Raw genomic sequence first — 23,875 nt, forward strand, 5'->3', positions numbered from 1 at the left:
CATGTATAAATGTATAAAAATACAGTGTAAGCTAAATGTACTAAGAACACAATTTACCTAAAACCCTCAGAAGTATATTTTCTCTGACAAGTCATTTTAAACCTCATCTATATTGTATACGCTTGGCTTTGTTTTGGTTTTGGCAGGAAACAATTGAAAAGATTTAATAGAAGGTAAAATAGGGTGTAATATTTCCATACCTATTCATGCACAAAATATGCGATATGACAGATTCAGACAGGGCTGAAATCCCAGAGATACTACGGCATTAATTACATTACCCCACTTCCCCACGTAATACTCGTCCGAAAGTTATTTCTGAGAACGACAGTTCCAGGAAAATGTTACATTGTCTGTATTTTTCATTTTATCTTGACAAAATAAGAGTCAGAGTGGCTGAAATAAAAGTGGTGCACTGAGCCATAAAAAAAAAGAAAAAAAAACCCCACACGAGTACTTTGAAAACGCTACTGGTGAAGAAACCATACAATCATACACCTTGACTTACTGTGAAACCATAACAGCGCTAGTGTGAATATAACAGAGTCTTCTCAAAACTCACAAAAAAGCTAATCAGGATTTCCTATGATGCTATAAGGCCGGAGAGGAAGGTGACAGCAGTGCCGTGCTACTCATTCAGCACAATTCCCCTTCCTTTAGAGAGAGAGTGATGTAATAGTAAACGTACCTTAAACTGGTCTTTGCGGATGACGCCTCCTGGTTGCAGGTGCTGGCGGATCTCGTGCAGAACCGTGAGCATGGCGATGTTGGTCTTGCCTGCTCCGGTGGGAGCGCACACCAGCATGTTCTCATTGGTGTTGTAGGCCGTCTCAAAAACAATGGACTGGATCCTGTTCAGCCGCTTCATACCTTTAAACACCAGCTGTCCAATCTAGAACAGGAAGGAAGAGAGAACGACAGACAGACGGATGTACAGTATATGTCAAGCACGTGGGCAGAGTACACTATGAAAAGAGCAGATGATCAATAGACAGTGGGGGCGTTCAAAATAATATCAATACAACTTTCAGGACGATACGATAGTGTGAGGGTGTTCGTTTGCGCAATTTAGTAGCACACCTTCATGACTGCAGTTTCAGCTTAAATATTATTTATTTGGTTCAAAATATCTAGACTAATTCTACTCATTTCACAGATTAAAGGAAGCTTTTCATACAGCAGGTGAAACATCACTCGTCTCACACCAGCTTCTGTCGCCCCCAAGTTTGTTAACCAAAGAAATATTGACCAAAGCCGATGCAATATTCATGTCAAGATTTCAGAAGGTTTTGGTTTCTCTTCGCCTTCCGACAGTCACTTATCGAAAGTGTGTGTGTTACAAGCAATTGATGCTTCCAGTGTGAAAATCTCTTTACACGGTAACATATTGCAAGAGGCACTGTTAAAACTTCAGTCTTCTTTCGGTTCTACGAACATAACTGATGAAGCTGACCATCGCCTCACATTTAAACCCAATGTGTTGAGTGACAGCAGAACAGCCAGACAACACAACAAACTGCCAAAAACTTTCTGCCAATAAGGCAACAGGGTTTATAAATTTGTTGTGAAAGTCTGGCCAGGCAGCAGTCTTTTGCATTTTTGATGATGAGAATTGTAGATAATTAACACTTTTTTTTTTTTTTAACTCTAAAGACAGACCAAGCTGGTCAGTGCTAGCAGAAGGAAATATTTTACAAATACAACAGAGTAAACACTGTTAAGAAATTAGCATCGCAGTAAAGCAATTTAACCTCAAGCACATAACCAGTTTCTGAAACCAAGAACAAATCAGTTACACATCATCATAAATATTCATTCCACGCAGAAGGAAACCCACGTGGACACAGACCGTAACATGATGTCAAGCCTCGGACCCTGGAGGTGCAAGTCGGCAAAGCTACATAGCTCTGACGCATATTTGCAAGGGCACAAAATCAACCTGAATACAATAATAATAATAATAATAATAATAATATAGCATATGAACCATCAAATTGTGTTGTGCCGTGTATCTCACATCAATACACTGCTGCACTGTCTTGTGACTGTGAGACCCATAATGAGATACACATCACAGTTACGAATACATATTTATTCCTTTCTTTGACGCTGCATGCCATGCGCCAGAAACACCACCACGACATTTATCATGGTGTGACTCTGCTGGGTGCCTGGTGGACAGCAGTGAACCAGTGCTTTCACTTCACATCATTACTATATAGTTACAATCCAATATCAAACCTGATGTCAAACAGTTGTCTGGTTACATCGGTTATGTCCACACGTGTTTTGTGCAGCTGCAAACTGCAAAGCGCGTGCATGCCATTAGGATGAATTAGCATGCACCTGTTCCTGATTAGAGCGCAATCACAGCGAAACTATCAACAAGCTAGTGGACTAATAAAACTGTTTTACCTAGCTTTATATGAAATGGTCATGAATATTTTCAGTAAAATGTGTTGGTAAATAATCCCAAGTTATTTTTTTTAAAAGGAAATTAAAAATAACTGCTGAATAAAAACCCATGTATCTTATGTAAATACAGATATAAATTTCATTGTTCGGTGACCAAGTGTTTATGAGATACGTGGCCTTGCACTTGCGGTCAGGTTCCCTGTAGTGGTACATGTACATTGTACGCAAGTCGTACGGTCAAGCCATGATAGCATTTCTGATAGCATTTGAAGGCCATATTGCCCATTCCTAATAGACAGCATGGTCCAGGCAATTAATCTGATAGTTTAAAAAAAAAAAAACCACAGAAATTCTGTCGGGTCTGTTTAGACTGAACCGTTTCCAAATCTTAAACTTATTTATTCCACATTGCACCAGCTGGAGGGCAACTACATGTGTGAGACACATATGGTGAGAGGGAGAAAGCAACAGGCCAAGATCTGCAGCAGCCAAAACACAAGTACTGCACCATGAGTCCAAAGCTAATTAGACATCTATCTGGGTAGCATTGGCAGAGTCCAACTACTCTCCACTTTTATTCACTGCAAACGTCATCTCCAGTCTTGACTCGCAAACAAATCTTCTAAACAAGAAAACAACCTCGACTCTCAGTCCAAGTCAAGTCCAAGCCAAAAGCAACACTGGTGTACGCGGCAATATGACCATGCCTCGTGTCGACCAATTAAACTCCAGCTGGTGGTTCTGTGTGGTGCAGTAAACGGCTGAGGGTCAAAAAGTCATCAAGTCTGTGGAGGAGGGGTCAGCTCTGAGTGGTGTCAGGACCTGTCAATCAAACTTCCTAGGCTGACAGACTTCACCATGACAATGCACCCCATATGTCAGCCTTTAATGTCACATGAGGTATGAAATTAAAAAAAAAAAAAAAAAGGCCCTTCAAGAAGGTACTGCTGAGAACAAATAGTTTTCACCATGTTCTGATCCTTAGAGCCAAAGAGTAGGCTGAGACCAACAGTGACCCAGTGCAACAACATTTGTAATTAATAACTCATCATTCCGCTTGTGGAACCACTGGGACCTATCTGTTCTTTCTCCTCGCAACACTAGAGAGAGAAACCTGCAAGACGTGTCTAACTTATTTTGTGTGAAAAGATCATGGTAGGACACTGAATTTCAGTTTGTTCATTCTTCCATACATAAAAACAACAATACAAACTACTATCGTTCCTTATCCAGCATATTCTCTCTCTCTCTCTCTCTGCCTTCCTCTTTCACACAGCTGGTCAGGAATGCCTACGGCTCAGGAGGCACTGTCATTTATTTAAGAATTCATTAAAAATATGTCATTGCTCTCCTCTTTCCCTCGTTTCACTCCAATGCTTATAAAAAAAGGAAAAAATTCTCTCTCTCTTTTCTCAGTGTCTATTTCTGCCAGAGAGAGAGGCAAAAAAGGTTATTATAGCATCAAAGAGCAATGTTATTAGTGGCCACTTATTCCAGGAAAGCTGAAGACACTTGTGAGGTGAGTAAATGAGGGAGCAGGGTAGACAAGCTGCGCCGCTGAGCTTGAATCTGTCGGGAAGACCTAATGTGGTCTGCTTCAACATTACTGAGGGAAGCATTTTAATCTGACAAGCCAGAGCAAACGAGCTGGATGCTAGTTTAACTGTCAAGGAGTCATAATCACCTGCAGCAGCGTGATAAGAATAAAGGATTCTCAATTAAAAAAAAAAAGGACCCTGGTCCTCTTATCAAACTGGATAAAAACAAATTCATTTGTAAATAGTTTGCGGATGCGTTTTATACAGGAAATGTGGTACTCGTGAAAATCCAGTTAGTTCCGGTAAACATTTGTAGATCTGCTGAGTCTGTGCAAATTGACAATAGTATACTGTGGAATTTTTCTAAATACTACATTCTCAAGTTTAAATGTCTTATTTAATTCAATTACACCCAATGAAGGAAGAGTTTCCATGTGTCTGTAGTAGCTGCAATGGCTAAGCTGCATTATTGGAAGACTTTACATTACATTACAGACATTTAGCAGACACTCTTATCCAGAGCGACGTACAACATCCTCAGAGCAGTTTGGGGTTACAGGGGTGCTTGAAAGTTTGTGAACCCTTTAGAATTTTCTATATTTCTGCATAAATATGACCTAAAACATTTCAGATTTTCACACAAAGTCCTAAAAGTAGATAAAGAGAACCCAGTTAAACAAATGAGACAAAATTATTATACTTGGTCATTTATTTATTGAGGAAAATGATCCAATATTACATATCTGTGAGGCAAAAGTATGTGAACCTTTGCTTTCAGTATCTGGTGTGACCCCCTTGTGCAGCAATAACTGCAACTAAACGTTTCTGGTAACTGTTGATCAGTGCTGCACACTGGCTTGGAGGAATTTTAGCCCATTCCTCCGTACAGAACAGCTTCAACTCTGGGATGTTGGTGGGTTTCCTCACATGAACTGCTCGCTTCAGGTCCTTCCACAACATTTCAATTGGATTAAGGTCAGGACTTTGACTTGGCCATTCCAAAACATTAACTTTATTCTTCTTTAACCATTCTTTGGTAGAACAACTTGTGTGCTTAGGGTCGTTGTCTTGCTGCATGACCCACCTTCTCTTGAGATTCAGTTCATGGACAGAGGTCCTGACATTTTCCTTTAGAATTCGCTGGTATAATTCAGAATTCATTGTTCCATCAATGATGGCAAGGCATCCTGGCCCAGATGCAGCAAAACAGGCCCAAACCATGATACTACCACCACTATGTTTCACAGATGGGATAAGGTTCTTATGCTGGAATGCAGTTGTGGCAGCGGGGGCGTGGTCAAGCATCGGTCTGTGACAGGAGGGCGGAGTCAGGGAAGTGGCAGAATCACTACACCTGTCGTTAATTAATGTGTTTGTGTGTCTTCCCAGTGACCGCGCCCTATTTAAGGAGAGAGAGAGAGAGAGAGAGAGAGAGAGAAAAGAGGTAGCTCTCTCCCGAACCAGACGGCTGATGTGTGTGCGTATATCTGAGTGTGTGAGTGTGTTTATAAAAGCTGAAAAGCTGAATAAAAGAGAGTTTTGTGAACTCAGCTCTGGCCTGCCGTCCTTCTGTGCTCCACCCACCTACATAAACTGTCACAGTGGTGCTGAAACCCGGGAAATGAGCACAGAAGAGAACAGCCCTATGGAGTCCTCCCCCTTCGCGGACCTGATCCACGCCCTCACCACGGCCCAACAGAGCCAGCACCAGGTGCTGCTCGCCCTCCGAAAGGAGCAAGAACAACGGTTCGAGGCCCTGGTGCTGGCGCAACAGGAAGATTGTCGGGCGTTCCGGCACCTCCTAGCATCGGCGGGGTCTACCAACGCCCCCACCGCGGGCCCGTCCCCTCCCACCCTAATAAAGATGGGCCCGCAGGATGACCCCGAGGCATTCATCACGCTCTTTGAGCAAGTCGCGGAGACCTCGGGGTGGCCGACGGATCAGCGCGCGGCGCACCTCCTCCCCCTGCTAATGGGAGAGGCGCAGCTGGCCGCGCTACAGCTCCCCGCCGACCGCCGGCTGGCCTACGCAGACCTTCGCCGGGCCGTCCTCCGTGTGGGGCGCACCCCCGAGAAGCAGCGTCAGCGCTTCTGCGCTTTGCGCTTGGAGGAAGTCGGCCGGCTGTTCGCGTTTGGCCAGCAACTCCGGGACGCCTGCTGGCAGTGGTTGAGGGCCGACAGCTGCGACGCCAAGGGACTCATTGACCAGGTGGTACTGGAACAGTTCATCGCACGTTTACCAGCAGGAACCGCAGAGTGGGTCCAGTGCCACCGCCCGGCGTCACTGGATCAGGCAATCAAGCTGCCGGAGGACTATTTGGCGGCTGTCCCGACGGCAGGACAGCAGACGACCTCTTCTCTCCTCTCTCTTTCTCCTCCTCCTCCTGTGTCTCCTCCTCGCCCCGTTCCCCCACCGCGGAGGCGGGGGCCGGCACCACCCCAGCCGGCCCGCCGCACCCGCGATGCCCTTCCGTTTCTCCCTTTTGTATCTGTCTCTCCCCCCCCAGATGAGTGAGCCCCAGAGCACTAGTGCAGAGAGGAAGCCCGGGCCGGTTTGCTGGCGCTGCTTGGAGCCGGGCCACCTCCAACATCAGTGCTCGGTAATGGAGGTGGGCGTGGTGGTTCGGATCCCTGACGCACCAGGAGCCGCCCCGATCGGGCCGGAGGCGTATCGCATACCGGTGAGTATCCACGGGGATACATATCAGGCGTTGGTGGATTCTGGCTGTAATCAGACCTCAATCCACCAAAGCCTGGTGCAAGACGAGGCATTGGGGGGAGCACAATTGGTGAAGGTGTTGTGTGTGCACGGGGATGTTCACAACTACCCTTTAGTGTCGGTCCACATTCTTTTCTGAGGGGAAAAATTTATAGTGAAGGTGGCCGTTAATCCTCGCCTTACCCACTCTATAATTTTGGGGACTGATTGGCCGGGATTTCGGGATTTAATGACACAGTGAAGAGTGGGTCCTGCCACTTAACAGGGGGAGGTCCTGGTGTCGCTTTGGCGGGAGCAGCTATCACAGAGCCGTCTATGTCATCTCCGCGTCAGAGTGAGGAGCCACTGGCCCCTCCTCTCTCTGTTGGGGAATCCCTCGCGGATTTCCCATTAGAGCAATCGCGAGACGAGACTCTGCGGCATGCATTTGACCAAGTGAGAGTAATCGATGGTGAAACGCTCCAGCCGAACGCCACCCCATCCTTCCCCTACTTCGCGATTATGAAGGATAGATTATACCGAGTGACGCAGGACACTCAAACTAAAGAGCGAGTCACACAGCTTTTGATTCCGAAGAGCCACCGGGAATTGGTATTCCAGGTGGCTCACTTTAATCCCATGGCTGGACACTTAGGGCAGGATAAAACACTAGCCCGAATAATGGCCTGATTCTATTGGCCGGGGATTCACGGCGATGTCCGTAGGTGGTGTACGGCGTGCCTCGAATGCCAGTTAGTAAATCCAGCGGCCATTCCAAAAGCGCCTTTGCGCCCTCTACCGTTAATCAAGACCCCATTCGAAAGAATTGGGATGGATCTCATCGGGCCATTAGATCAGTCAACACGAGGGTACCGCTTTATATTAGTTCTAGTGGACTATGCAATGCGATACCCGGAAGCAGTGCCTCTTCGCAATATCTCAGCACGCAGTATTGCGGAGGCACTCTTCCGCGTTATCTCCCGAGTTGGAATCCCCAAAGAGATTCTGACTGACCAAGGCACCTTATGTCACGTACACTGAACGAACTGTATAGGTTGTTGGGTATTAAGCCGATCCGCACCAGCGTGCATCACCCACAAACGGACGGTTTAGTTGAACGGTTCAACCGCACCCTCAAGAACATAATTAGAAAATTCGTAAGTGAGGATGCACGTAATTGGGATAAATGGCTCGAACCCTTGCTCTTTGCAGTGCGAGAGGTCCCCCAAGCCTCCACAGGGTTCTCCCCGTTTGAATTGTTATACGGGCGTAAGCCACGCGGCATTCTAGATGTGCTACGGAAAAATTGGGAGGAGGGACCTTCACCAAGTAAAAACGAAACCCAATACGTTATTGACCTGCGTGCAAAACTCCACACATTCACGCACCTAACTCAGGAGAATTTGCGGCAGGCCCAAGAACGACAGACCCGCCTGTACGACAAGGGTACGCGCCTTAGGGAGTTCGCACCGGGAGATAAAGTACTCATACTGTTGCCCACATCGAGCTCCAAATTGGTTGCCAAGTGGCAAGGGCCCTTTGAGGTCACACGGCGAGTCGGGGACGTTGACTATGAGGTGAGGCGAGCGGATAGGGGTGGGGCGCTACAGATTTACCACCTCAACCTGCTCAAACTCTGGAACGAGGAGGTCCCCGTGGCATTGGTGTCGGTGGTTCCCGAGAAGGCGGAGCTGGGGCCGGAGGTTCAAACGGGAACATTGGCATCGCGTACCTCTCCGGTCCCCTGTGGAGACCACCTCTTCCCGACCCAACTCGCGGAGGTTGCCCAGTTGCAGACCGAGTTTTCGGACGTGTTCTCGCCCCTGCCCGGCCGCACCACCCTCATAGAGCACCACATTGAGACGCTCCCGGGGGTGGTAGTGCGTAGCCGCCCTTACAGGTTACCCGAGCACAAGAAAAAGGTGGTTCGGGAAGAACTCAAGGCCATGCTCAAAATGGGCATCATCGAGGAGTCCCACAGTGACTGCAGCAGCCCAGTGGTCTTGGTCCCCAAGGCCAACAGGTCGGTCCGGTTCTGTGTGGACTATAGAAAAGTCAACGCGGTGTCTAAATTCGATGCGTACCCAATGCCTCGTATTGATGAGTTGCTCGATCGGCTAGGCACGGCTCGTTTTTACTCGACACTGGATTTAACAAAGGGTTATTGGCAGATCCCCTTGACTCCATTATCCCGGGAAAAAACGGCCTTTTCCACACCGTTCGGCTTACACCAATTCGTCACACTTCCTTTTGGGCTGTTTGGGGTGCCCGCTACGTTTCAGCGGCTGATGGATAGGGTCCTCCGCCCCCACGCCACCTATGCGGCCGCCTACCTCGACGACATTATCATCTATAGTAATGACTGGCCGAGGCACCTCGAACATCTGAGGGCCGTCCTTAGGTCGCTGAGGCAAGCGGGTCTCACAGCCAACCCAAAGAAGTGTGTGATTGGGTGGGTGGAAGTACGGTATCTGGGCTTCCACTTGGGCAACGGGCAGGTGCGTCCCCAAATTAACAAGACAGCAGCAATTGCGGCCTGCCCGAGGCCCAAGACCAAAAAGGGGGTTAGACAGTTCCTGGGGCTGGCTGGCTATTATCGTAGGTTTATACCTAATTATTCGGATGTCACCAGCCCGCTGACTGATCTGACTAAAAAGGGGGCACCAGATCCGGTCCAGTGGACGGAGCAATGCCAGCGGGATTTTTCTAAGGTTAAGGCTGCACTGTGTGGGGGGCCACTTTTACACTCCCCTGACTTTTCTCTCCCCTTTATGTTGCAGACGGATGCGTCGGACAGAGGGCTGGGGGCCGTTTTGTCCCAGGAGGTGGAGGGGGAGGATCGCCCAGTCTTATACATCAGTTGCAAGCTGTCGGTGCATGAGGGGCGCTACAGCACCATTGAGAAAGAGTGCCTGGCGATCAAGTGGGAGGTCCTCGCCCTCCGTTACTACCTGCTGGGACGCCCTTTCACCCTCTGTTCGGACCACGCGCCCCTCCAGTGGCTCCACCGCATGAAGGATGCCAACGCGCGGATCACCCGTTGGTATCTGGCACTCCAACCCTTTAACTTCAAGGTGATCCACAGGCCGGGGGCGCAGATGGTCGTGGCGGACTTCCTCTCCCGTCGGGGGGGGGGGGGGGGGGGGGGAGTCAGCTGCAGGCCGGACAGGCGCCCGGCCTGAGTCGGGCGGTGGGGGTATGTGGCAGCGGGGGCGTGGTCAAGCATCGGTCTGTGACAGGAGGGCAGAGTCAGGGAAGGTAAGTGGCAGAATCACTACACCTGTCGTTAATTAATGTGTTTGTGTGTCTTCCCAGTGACCGCGCCCTATTTAAGGAGAGAGAGCGAGAGAAGAGGGAGCTCTCTCCCGAACCAGACGGCTGATGTGTGCGCGTGTGTCTGAGTGTGAGAGAGTGTTTATAAAAGCTGAATAAAAGAGAGCTTTGTGAACTCAGTTCTGGCCTGCCGTCCTTCTGTGCTCCACCCACCTACATGAACTGTCACAGCAGTGTTTTCCTTTCTCCAAACATAACGCTTCTCATTTAAACCAAAAAGTTCTATTTTGGTCTCATCTGTCCACAAAACATTTTTCCAATAGACTTCTGGCTTGTCAACTTTATCTTTAACAAACTGCAGACGAGCAGCAATGTTATTTTTGGAGAGCAGTGGCTTTCTCCTTGCAACCCTGCCATGCACACCACTGTTGTTCAGTGTTCTCCTGATGGTGGACTCATGAACATTAACATTAGCAAATGTGAGAGAGGCCTTCAGTTGCTTAGAAGTTACCCTAGGGTCCTTTGTGACCTCGCCGACTATTACACGCCTTGCTCTTGGAGTGATCTTTGTTGGTCGACCACTCCTGGGGAGGGTAACAATGGTCTTGAATTTCCTCCATTTGTACACAATCTGTCTGACTGTGGATTGGTGGAGTCCAAACTCTTTAGAGATGGTTTTGTAACCTTTTCCAGCCTGATGAGCATCAACAACGCTTTTTCTGAGGTCCTCAGAAATCTCCTTTGTTCATGCCATGATACACTTCCACAAACATGTGTTGTGAAGATCAGACTTTGATAGATCCCTGTTCTTTAAATAAAACAGGGTGCCCACTCACACCTGATTGTCATCCCATTGATTGAAAACACCTGACTCTTATTTCACCTTCAAATTAACTGCCAATCCTAGAGGTTCACATACTTTTGCCACTCACAGATATGTAATATTGGATCATTTTCCTCAATAAATCAATGACCAAGTATAATATTTTTGTTTCATTTGTTTAACTGGGTTCTCTTTATCTACTTTTAGGACTTGTGTGAAAATCTGATGATGTTTCAGGTCACATTTATGCAGAAATATAGAAAATTCTAAGGGGTTCACAAACTTTCAAGCACCACTGTAGGTGCCTTGCTCAAGGGTACTTCAGCCATTCCTGCTGGTCCAGGGAATTGAACCAGCAACCTTTTGGTCCCAAAACTGGCTTCTCTAACCATTAGGCCATGGCTCCCCTATTTAAGAGCTCATCCTCGCTGCAGAACCAAAAGTGCAGGGGATGGTGCTGGATCAGATGCAACTCCTCCTATAAGCCTAACCCAAACCATAACCCACACCACTCTGTACAACACAAAATGGACTTTTGTGTTTAACCCCCTGGATTGACTCTGCTGAGCTCCAACCAGGTCGGAGGAGCCGGATCAAGTCTGACTCCACCCCGTGGACTTTTTGTTCAGCAGGGCGGAGGGTTATTTGGAATTTAATACATGCCCTACTTAGGAGGCACTCTTTCAGCATTTATTATTTAGCCATTTTCAGCTCTCTGCGCTCGGACATTCATGGCTGATTCTCACGTATCAACTTACATGAGTACAAAGAAAAGCAAAACTATTGAAACTTTCATAAAACTCAAAGGAATTTTTATTTTTTAATTAATGGCCTAAAAAAAAAAAAAAAAAACAATGTAATGAAAGACTGATAAATGAGGCCCAGTGTCAGCAGACTGGCAGCAGGTGTGTCAGGATTTCTAAAACCATGCTAGATATTAGTGATATTAGCAGCAGATATTTTCATTGTCCATCTCAGTAAACAAATGACTCGAGCGAATATCCTTGTACTTCTCCTAACAGCCTGGAGCTACCAGCCTCTCTAGTCCCAACAATTATTTTTCTTAAAGGGGTGGTGCTCAAAGCACCAACTTATAAATATTCATCCTTGAGTAAGGTGCTCTCGTCCTTTTGCTTTCAGTTCCTGCGCAGCACTGTCACCGTGCAACCAAACAGCTGCACTCATTTTAACAGCCCACTTCGTTTTGATTTATCGACTTCGTCTGTTTGAAACAAAGCGTCGAGGTCCTCGTGCTCCCTAAACATGCAAATGTATGCAGATGTATGCATGCCCCAAATGTTCACCTTGAGGTAATGCAAGCATGTTGTAAATACCGACTTGCCACTGGTGAAGAATTTCCATAGAGCAACTTCAGCACAGCATTATGTCATGATCTCAAAAAATGTTTCGGTTTCTGCTTTTCCCTCCCTCGGTTATCTGTTCTTCCAAAAGCACATCTGTATTATCATGCTAATATATGCACACTTTCCCTTAGATAATAAACACAAACGGCTGCAGGAGTAATGATCTATAAGGTACAGATAATCCATTTCCTCATACATATACAGTCCCACAAGACTGACTAAACTAAACCATGCGAAACCTGTCGGCAGAGTCGTGCATGCCTAAAGAAGACTTTCACAGGTTGGACCACAGTAGACTTGCACTAAGGTCATCGCAGACGTCTGATCGGATGCCCCTGGGTGAGGATAGAGCATTACGTTACATTAATGGCATTTAGCAGACGCGCTTATCCGACATACAACTCCGCCAGAGCAGCCTGGGGAGCAGTTAGGGGTTAGGCGCCTTGCTCAAGGGCACTTCAGCCATTCCTGCTGGTCCAGGGAATCGAACTGGCAACATTTTGGTCCCAAAGCTGCTTGCCTAACCACAGTAGACCACAGTACAAAGAGCATGCTATTGTGCCTGATAACATTTGTTGATCCTTAAAGTAAAGAATATGATCACCAGGAGTGCAGCTAAACCAATAACACAAGTGTAGCCATACAGAACTACACTTTATGACCAAAAGTAAGTGGACACTTGACCAATCACACCCATATGTGATTGCTGAACATTTCATTACAGATTGAGTCCCCTCTTGCTGTTCCAATAATGCCCACTCTCCTGGGGAGATTTTCCGCTCGATTTTGGAGTGTGGCTGTGGGGATTTGTTAATTCAGCTCCAAGACCATTAGAGCGGTCAGACACTGGCACACAGTCAGAATCCCAATTCATCCCAAAGGTGTTCAGTGGTGTTGAGGTCAGGGCTCTGTGCCGGAAACTTGCATTCTTTCTTGGCAAAGTATGTCAGACACCAGAACAGATTTGGGCCCCTTGGTCCCAGTGAAGGGAAATTGTAATACTACAGCATACAAAAGACACTCAATTGTGTGCTGTCAACTTTATGGGTGTGATGGTCAGGTGTCCACAAACCTTTGGCCATATAGTGTATATTCCAGTGACGTCCATAACAAATCAATAACAAATCTACGTTACAAATGGAGTTAGAGCTGCGACCATTAACTACAAAAAAAAAACAGGTTCTACACTGACAAAGTCAATAAAATCAAAATTATAAATTGTACATTTAAAGAGCAACTGCAGCAGACTTTTCCCTCTCGTCATGCACATGGGTTCGGACACCATCTCTATCACTAGCCACCGTACACCTCGACATCATCACTGGGGTCATCCATCCATCATCTCTAGCCGCTTATCCTGTGCAGGGTCGCAGGCAAGCTGGAGCCTATCCCAGCTGACTACGGGCGAAAGGTGGGGTACACCCTGGACGAGTCGCCAGGTCATCACAGGGCTGACACACAGACAACCATTCACACTCACATTCACACCTACGGTCAATTTAGAGTCACCAGTTAACCTAACCTGCATGTCTTTGGGCTGTGGGGGAAACCGGAGCACCCGGAGGAAACCCACGCGGACACGAGGAGAACATGCAAACTCCACACAGAAAGGCCCTCGCCAGCCACTGGGCTCGAACCCGGACCTTCTTATCATGAGGCGACAATGCTAACCACTACACCACCGTGCCACCCCTCATAGAAAGATGCTCCCTGTTTTTTTGCTGGTAAATGTGTGTTTAAATTCATGGGGACTGATTAGAACATTATAAAGCTCATTTTGCTTGGCTCCAAGTCTTTGGCTGTTCTGTATAACAGCTTGTGTTGTCTATCTCACAGCTTCATTTTCACTCCGTGTGTTTAGAGCACTGAATTAGACTGTACTTTGGGATAACAGCTTCAATGCACCATGGGAGCAGCCATAGGCCCAAAGGGTTGCTGGTTCAATTCCCAGTACCGGCAGGAAAAACATGAGGGGAGTTGAGTGAATGAACAGCACTTTCTCCTTCCTCTGTATCATGGCTGAAGCACTCTTGAACAAGGCACCTAAAACCCAACGTCTCCCCGGGCGCTGTAGCATAGCTGCCCACTGCTCTGGGGGTGAGTCTGTGCGCTCAATGCTCACTTGTGTGTGTTCACTGCTTCAGATGGGTTAAATGTAGAGGAGGAATTTCACTGTGCTTCTTCAAAAACAGCTCCTTTTAAACCCGACACACAAAAAGTGGCTTCACAAACAAGTTGAGCTTATTTTGTTGAACTAATAACCTAAAACTATAAAAGATTAAAAAAAAAAAAAACTATTTGGGGCATCGTGGATAAGGCGCCATACCATAAATCCGGGGACCCGGGTTCAATTTCGACCTGAGGTCATTTCCTGATCCCTCCCCGTCTCTCTCTCCCGCTCATTTCCTGTCTCTACACTGTCCTATCCAGTAAAGGTGGAAAAAGCCCCAAAAATATCTCATCTCATCTCATTATCTCTAGCTGCTTTATCCTGTTCTACAGGGTCGCAGGCAAGCTGGATCCTATCCCAGCTGACTACGGGCAAGAGGCAGGGTACACCCTGGACAAGTCGCCAGGTCATCACAGGGCTGGCACATAGACACAGACAACCATTCACACTCACATTCACACTTACGGTCAATTTAGAGTCACCAGTTAACCTAACCTGCATGTCTTTGGACTGTGGGGGAAACCGGAGCACCCGGAGGAAACCCACGCGGACACGGGGAGAACATGCAAACTCCGCACAGAAAGGCCCTCGCCGGCCACGGGGCTCGAACCCGGACCCTCTTGCTGTGAGGCGACAGCGCTAACACTACACCACCGTGCCGCCCCCAAAAAATCTCATCTCATTATCTGTAGCCGCTTTATCCTGTTCTACAGGGTCGCAGGCAAGCTGGAGCCTATCCCAGCTGACTACTGGCAAAAGGCAGGGTACACCCTGGACAAGTCGTCAGGTCACCACAGGGCTGACACATAGACACAGACAACCATTCACACTCACACCTACGGTCAATTTAGAGTCACCAGTTAACCTAACCTGCATGTCTTTGGACTGTGGGGGAAACCGGAGCACCCGGAGGAAACCCACGCGGACACGGGGAGAACATGCAAACTCCACACAGAAAGGCCCTCGCCGGCCACGGGGCTCGAACCCGGACCTTCTTGCTGTGAGGCGACAGCGCTGACCACTACACCACCGTGCCGCCCCCAAAAAATATCTTAAAAAAAAAACAAAACTATTTGATCGAGTGGTAGCACACATTTATGATATACTAACAAGTCTAATCCTGACAATCTGCATAAATTCTCTCACTCATAATGAGAAAACATCACGCAAGAAGCGGTGGTCTCCAGTGAATGAATGACGTCACGTTCAGTCTCAATAGAAAAGCTAGACAAGAATAATTAATAAAGATTAGGGCTTCGTTTCTGTAAGATTTTACCTTTGTGATTTGGCACAATGCTTGCTTGATGATGTTTTTGAAAAAGTCTTACATGGTACCCAATGCCAAAGCACAAAACAAAAACAAACAAAAAAAGCTTTCAGGAGTTCAGAAACCAAGGCCAAATGTCAGTAGATTTGCAACAAGTTATATAGAAAAACAAGTCCATCAGTTACTTTTGTAGATTTTAAAAAAATCCCCAGTTTGATGGAAAACCTCTCATCACTACCTGGCCTCGAAAATTACATTTTTACGATGACTGATTTGTGGTGATCTCAAACTAGTGTGGGATTGATGAGAAAGTTTTTTTTTTGTGTGTCAGGCACACCAGCACAATAATGTGTTCTGACATTGTGAGAATCGAATAAGCCTGTCCCCACCATTGCATGCAAACATCACTGTCCTCCACTCATGTCTACGGGCAACTTTTTGTTAAATATGCTAGTAGTGAACCATCTCAAAAGAAAAAAAGCCAGAACAGCTTAAGATGAGGCTTTTGTTGCATATTTCATGAAATTCATTGGAGTATGAAATCTGATGCTGCATATTTCAGCAGCACGGTGGTGTAGTGGTTAACACTGTTGCCTCACAGCAAGAAGGTCCGGGTTCGAGCACAGTGGCCGGCGAGGGCCTTTCTGTGAGGAGTCTGCATGTTGTCTGCGTGGGTTTCTCCCCACAGTCCAAAGACATGCATTAGGTTAACATGGGGCGGCCTTGGGCTGAAGTGCCCTTAAGCAAGGTACGTAACTAACCCCGAACTGCTCCCCGGGCGCTGTAGTATAGCTGCCCACTGCTTCAGATGGGTTAAATGCAGAGGATGAATTTCACTGTGCTTGAGTGTGCATGTGACAAACAAAGGCTTCGTCTTCATATTTAAACACAATTATATTTTTTTTTTGTTGGAAAGTAACATCAGACATGGCTGTAAAAAGTAAGAGCTATAGAAAGTTAAAGAAAGGGTTTCCTGTCCATAGGTGATACTTGGGCATCTTGCCAAGGTAAACGGACAATTGCCTAAATATATAGTTGCTCTGTGTAGGCCACTCCCGCTCTTGACAAACCACGTTTTAATGGCTCTTACTTTGTGCACAGAGGCATTGTGATGATGAAACAGGTTCGGGTCCTTTAGTCTCAGGAAGGGAAATTGCAAAGCTACAGCATATAAAGACGTTCTGGACAATTGTGTGCTTTCAACTGTATGGCAACAGTCATGTTCGCTCACTCGAGGGCACACGGGAGTGTGCATTGATTTTCGATGGCGGGACCTGTATTTAATTAGTTTCTTTTCTTATTTGAACCGGATTTAGGCTTGTACACTGATGTGCCATATTGGAGAGTGCTGAATCATTTTTCTGGTTGAAACAGGCTTTTCTTTAGTAACTTCATTAATTATTATACAACCCCGATTCCAAAAAAGTTGGGACAAAGTACAAATTGTAAATAAAAACGGAATGCAATAATTTACAAATCTCAAAAACTGATATTGTATTCACAATAGAACATAGACAACATATCAAATGTCGAAAGAGAGACATTTTGAAATTTCATGCCAAATATTGGCTCATTTGAAATTTCATGACAGCAACACATGTCAAAAAAGTTGGGACGGGGCAATAAGAGGCTGGAAAAGCTAAAGGTACAAAAAAGGAACAGCTGGAGGACCAAATTGCAACTCATTAGGTCAATTGGCAATAGGTCATTAACATGACTGGGTATAAAAAGAGCATCTTGGAGTGGCAGCGGCTCTCAGAAGTAAAGATGGGAAGAGGATCACCAATCCCCCTAATTCTGCGCCGACAAATAGTGGAGCAATATCAGAAAGGAGTTCGACAGTGTAAAATTGCAAAGAGTTTGAACATATCATCATCTACAGTGCATAATATCATCAAAAGATTCAGAGAATCTGGAAGAATCTCTGTGCGTAAGGGTCAAGGCCGGAAAACCATACTGGGTGCCCGTGATCTTCGGGCCCTTAGACGGCACTGCATCACATACAGGCATGCTTCTGTATTGGAAATCACAAAATGGGCTCAGGAATATTTCCAGAGAACATTATCTGTGAACACAATTCACCGTGCCATCCGCCGTTGCCAGCTAAAACTCTGTAGTTCAAAGAAGAAGCCATGTCTAAACATGATCCAGAAGCGCAGACGTCTTCTCTGGGCCAAGGCTCATTCAAAATGGACTGTGGCAAAGTGGAAAACTGTTCTGTGGTCAGACGAATCAAAATGTGAAGTTCTTTATGGAAATCAGGGACGCCCTGTCATTCGGACTAAAGAGGAGAAGGACGACCCAAGTTGTTATCAGCGCTCAGTTCAGAAGCCTGCATCACTGATGGTATGGTACGCATTAGTGCGTGTGGCATGGGCAGCTTACACATCTGGAAAGACGCCATCAATGCTGAAAGGTATATCCAGGTTCTAGAGCAACATATGCTCCCATCCAGAGGACGTCTCTTTCAGGGAAGACCTTTCATTTTCCAACATGACAATGCCAAACCACATACTGCATCAATTACAGCATCATGGCTGCGTAGAAGAAGGGTCCGGGTACTGAACTGGCCAGCCTGCAGTCCAGATCTTTCACCCATAGAAAACATTTGGCGCATCATAAAACAGAAGATACGACAAAAAAGACCTAAGACAGTTGAGCAACTAGAATCCTACATTAGACAAGAATGGGTTAACATTCCTATCCCTAAACTTGACAACTTGTCTCCTCAGTCCCCAGACGTTTACAGACTGTTGTAAAGAGAAAAGGGGATGTCTCACAGTGGTAAACATGGCCTTGTCCCAACTTTTTTGAGCTGTGTTGTTGTCATGAAATTTAAAAATCACCTAATTTTTCTCTTTAAATGATACATTTTCTCAGTTTAAACATTTGATATGTCATCTATGTTCTATTCTGAATAAAATATGGAATTTTGAAACTTCCACATCATTGCATTCCATTTTTATTTACAATCTGCATTTTGTCCCAACTTTTTCGGAATCGGGGTTGTATATGATTCTGATGTGAGACTACAATTGAGATGAAGATTGAGTGAGTTCCAGGAACCAGGCAGTGAGACAAGTAGACTGAGATGTAGGAGAGAGGTGAGAGGGTGAGGGTCAGGTAACACACCCCAGTATAACTGAGCCAAGGGACAGGACATGGCATTAGTCAAAAGATTTACTAATATTTAACAGTTATTCCACGAAATAGTGTCGTACGAGGCTACGCGCCTCGTCGGCCATCAGCTATGTACGACAAGATTGAGTGGAATAACTGTTTTATTCTCTCCATATTCACCGGATTTTTAAAAATGGAGCATTTTTATTTTTTTGCAAATTCGATAAATAAAAACTTTACACAAAACAGTTGAGAGTACGTCGTGCACTTTCTGGCTGCTGCTTCTCGTCGGAGGTTTTTAATTTATTTTCCATCCCTTTTTATTTATTTATTTGTTTGTTTGTTGGTGTAGTTTGATGTTTGTTTTTGTTTGAGTGTTTTTGTCCACTAGTTGTGGTGTAGCTCCGGACTCAGTTTTGGGCGTTGGTTCCGTCCAGGCCTTGGCTCGCCGTGGGTGACGCCTGTGCTCCTCGCTATGGACTGCAGTGAGCTCGTTGCTCATTTTAACATCATGGCTGTCCAGCGCTCTGTGTAGCGGTACTTATTGCTTGGCGTGATGTTCCGAGCGATGTTGCTTGGTGGCGTCGCGGCGGCTGTGCAGGTGGTTTGGGACATAACAGCGCTCTGCGTGGCGGTGCTTCTGTGTTCGCTTTGTGGATCCATGGCGTGGTGTTCCGACTGATGTTGCCCAGCAGCGTCGCGGCAGCTGTGCTGGTGGTGTAGGACTTGTTTTTGCGCGCCTTTTGGTGGGACTGTGGCTGCTACACCATTGGAATGACATCCTGACCTCTATTTGGTGGACTTTTTTTTTTTCCTATAATTGTAAAGTGACCTTGGGTTTTGAGAAAGGCGCTATATAAATTGAAATTATTATTATTAAAAACGTCAGACAAAATCATTTCTGCTTAGAATGTAAACAAACTGTCGAAATGACAGTAGCAATTTGTGAAAAATGCAATCATAATAATTCTTGAAAAAAAAAAGAAGATACATTCTTACCATCAAATATTTTCATTCCATACTTTGTTTTTTTTTGTTGCATTTTTTGGGGTTTCATTTTCAAGTAGACTTTTTATTTAGTCCTTGGTTGGTTCAGCAAAACGCTCCGCCATTTTGTTTTTCTCTACTCACGGTATATAACCTGACAGCCTAGTCGTAGAGTAGCCAATCAGAGTGTGCGATTGCTCATATCCAGTGAATGTGGATAGAAAGGACTCAAACATCCACAGCACTTTAAACTTCTGTGAAAATGTGCACAAACCAGACCGTCACCTCGCCTGACCTCCATCCATCGGCAAGTATATTTCAGACCTGTGACAAGCACTAAAGTAAGCCAGTAACATTCTAGTACTCACTTGAGGCACATTCATGTGGAACGACTTCCAGTTTTTAATCAATGAGCCTTCTCAAAGAGAGGAATAAAAGATGTCGAGATGTGTTAGCCACTAAATTAACCCTTGGTGCTAAATCCTGACCGAACAAATGACCACACTTGACTAGCAATGGCATTGTGCTGCTATCATTTGGTGACCCATATAAAGCTCACCTGTGCGTGTGAGAGTGTGTTAAGAGGAGAATTTGGGGTTCCTTCCAGTCTTCTGTGAGTCCAACACAACCTGACAGTCTAATTAACAGTATGGATGCTCAGCCATCGGGCCATATGTGCTTACTGGGGGAAGTGGGAATACACCATCAATTCACCAGTGACTTTAAACACACTAATTGGACCCTCATAGAGCCTCGAAGAGATTTTACAAGAATTCTCAAATACCCCAATCTCTTCTGTCTTTTTCCTCTAATTACCCTGGTTTTATAACTCTGAACAAAAGGGGAAAAATCTCACACATCGTTAAAAGAAACTTGGATGCTTATCTTCACAGTGTGTATATAGTGCAAACGTCTGTGCGAATTACTATATAAAACAGAGTGCACTTTCGTATACAAGGCTGTGAAATAATTAAATTTGGTAATAAAAAGCTAAGAGATATAATTGTTGTCATTTGCATGCTATCCTTTTAATTACTTTTTGGTTCCATTTCATTCCATTTGAATTGACGACTTGATCAAATTTTAATTGCCAGTTTTAGCAAACAGCTTATCTGCTTGCCTCAAGCCCACACAGCACAAAATGACCTGCTTGAGTGACACCACACACACACACACACACACACACACACACACACACACACACACACACACACACAAAACGAAAGCACGCTTGTGCATAATTTAAACTGACTCCCTTTTTATTGAAACGCAAACACGCACACGCACGTACATGTGAAGAGAAAAACATAGACCTACACAGCAGATGCGCCATATCTGACAAGCTGGGAGATGCAGATGCAGCAAACAGGAGGTCCATTCATTTCCCTTCAGCAGAACTGCAGGAAGCGAGGGAGAGAGGTAAAAAAGCAGGGGCAAGAGAAGAGTAATTTATCACGCCATCGTCAGGCAATTGTCCAAGCCGAACCCAAATCCAAACGAGAGCAGCGCAGCAGCCTGAAGTCACCCAAGAATTAAGCGGAAATGTCCATTAGCACTTCCACTTCTCACCTTCAAACGCCACATAAATCGACATCTTAAGCAAAAATAAGCCATGTATCACAACTCTTAATTAACAACCCGGCTGTCAAGCTTAACTTTCAAAAATGGCTGAAAAACATCAAAGGCCAAATTAGGCTAAAAATGTGACGACTGTCACCTTTTTTTCCCCTCAAAATGAAAGCTGCCAAAACAGCAGGACGCTCTCGTGTTCCTTGATATTTAAACATGCATGAATGTTGATGGCATTTAGCTGCTTCACATCCCCCACACAAAAGCTGCACATTTTTTGAATTAAAAAAAAAAATGGTTTGAATATTTTTTTTTCGGAAACTAAAAAGTCAGAAGTGAAACAATTAGGGAAAATATTTCACAGTGCACTCAAGCACCCCATGGAAGAGAAACCAGTTTCATAAGCACTCATGTGTGACTTCAGCCAAGGTGAACAATTAGGAATGTGACCCAGTGAAGCCTTTAGATGGTGCATATACACACACAGCAGAGTAAAAGCACTAGGAACGAGTCTATTAGATTACTGAAGAGTGGTGAATTTGAATAGCACATCATACTGTATCTGCTGACATGCTGCTCCAAGGTACTTGTGACACGGTAAGTGTGTAAATGTTCTGGTGCCGCAGAATGTATTACGCTCTTCGTGACATGTCTCATAGATGGTGGTTTCAGCAGAGTAAAAAGATTTTTTCCCCACTCATCAAGGAGGCAGTTAATGTAGTTAGTTAAATATTCCATAGGTTAAGGCCAGTATTGAGTCCGAAGTGTCACTTTGTGTAATTTATCCAGCCTAAAACAATGCACATCCACACACTGCAGTGGATAAACTCTTAATGTTATGTCATTTTTCAACATTCATCATTATTATTACACTGCCCGGCCCAGGTGGGAAAAAAACAAAAAAACAAACAAACAAACAAACAAACAAACAAACAAAAAGGTCACCATTTGGCTGTAAATAAGTAAATACTTAAGAGCCTTTGATTGGATAATTACTGCAGTGATTGTGTTTCAGCTGGCAACAATTATTTTAACCCTAACTGATGCAGTGAGTAGCTTCTCAATTCTTAAAGAAGAGAAGATGATGACTTGATTAGTCACATGTACGCTGAAGCACAGACTTAAGCACACAGTAAAATTTCTCCTCTGCATTTAACCCATCTGAAGCAGTGAACACACACATACGCACACGAGTGAGCAATGAGCGTGCACGCACACAGAGCAGTGAGCAGCTATGCTACAGCACCCAGGGAGCAGTTGGGGGTTAGGTGCCGCGCTCAAGCGCACTTCAGCCCAACCTCAGGTCATGGCTGCCCCATGTTAACCTAAGGCCATCCTTAAAAAAAAATCTGTTTCCTGTCCACCGGGTGAGCAAAAAAATTTTCAGTAGGGAGGGAGGGATTTTTTTTTTATGGATGGATAAGAAATCGCAATGCTGTGTTTGCTTTTTCTTTCAGTACTTTTTTATTCCAAAAGCAGACACAATTAATAAAATGACAGTTTAATCAACTGAAACTTGTACAAAAACTTTAAGTTAGCATTTTAAATGCTGACTGCAACATTTGCAAAACTTTTACAAAGGTACTAAAATGTCCGACACACGGACTTTTTGTAGTTCTAAATTGAGCGTTAGGCCTAGTTCAGATGAAATTACACTATTAAAATTATCACTGAATGATTTGTTTTTCTGAATCTTTACTATTTTGTTGTTCGCTAGAATACCATTTTGCGATTTCACACTTAAGCAAATGTTTGAAAACTCCGGATCTCCTTCCTTCATAGTGGCTGCCATTTTTTTGTGCCGCACGGCGCATGCGCAGAGCTGATTCAGTTCTATATTCTGCGCGGAATGCAGGGCTTTCCACAAGCACCGGCTGCCGGCCATACAGCCGACTACACAATTAAGTCCAGCCGGCTACTTTAATGACTATTATTTTTGTAGCCCACAGGCTCTAAATATTAATTTTCGATTTTAATAAAATTAAATGTTTATCAAACGGACTGACAATAATGTCAAACTGAACTGCACTCATTTAAGTTGTGATTCGCGCTGTTTGTACCGATAATAACCACAAATTCCCCGCTGACTTCGTTGATCCAGGGAGAGTAACTCATCCGCGGCCCCAATATGCGGTGTGTGCGCGCACTTGGCGGAGGCAGTAGTGTGTCGGGGAGGGAACAGAAGCAGAGATGACGCTTATTTTGTCTCCGGTAAACCAGTCTTCTCTCATTCAATTACGTGCTGGCATCAAAAGACACCGTTGGTTGTAAATGAAACCAAACTGAGTGGTTGGAGTGTATTTTCATACACAAATGGAGAAATGTTCGCTGAGTGTTTAATTGTGTAGCCCCACTGCAGACCGTTGTCGTTGTTAATTCATAGCATGCTCAGTTGCGTGAATGTGTCATGCACCGAAAATAAGAGATTTACAAGCCAGGAACGCCTCATGATGCAATACGCAAGAAAAGAAAGAAGATTTACTGCCATTTTACTTTGCATTTGAGTAAAGTGAATAAATAAATGGTCTGTGGAAAATACATTTAATCCTGGGAACTGCGTGCACAGGAGTTTATTTTGTGTTTTCTCCCCCCGGCTGGCTACTTATTTGTCATGGCTGGCTAGTATGAGCCTTAGTGGAAAGCCCTGGGAA

General features: G+C 45.3%; 1 protein-coding gene across 3 annotated transcripts in view; it reads right to left on the reverse strand.

The window, feature by feature from the left end:
- Positions 1–23,875, reverse strand: part of ascc3 (activating signal cointegrator 1 complex subunit 3) — a 395,456-nt gene that overhangs the window by 242,176 nt on the left and 129,405 nt on the right. For all 3 annotated transcript variants that reach the window (XM_060922147.1, XM_060922146.1, XM_060922145.1), the window contains exon 9: positions 689–892. In XM_060922147.1, coding sequence (XP_060778130.1) covers positions 689–892 — 204 coding nt within the window. The remainder of the gene's footprint in view (positions 1–688; positions 893–23,875) is intronic.

The sequence above is a fragment of the Neoarius graeffei genome, chromosome 5 (assembly GCF_027579695.1).
Source record: "Neoarius graeffei isolate fNeoGra1 chromosome 5, fNeoGra1.pri, whole genome shotgun sequence".
Lineage (NCBI taxonomy): Eukaryota > Metazoa > Chordata > Actinopteri > Siluriformes > Ariidae > Neoarius > Neoarius graeffei.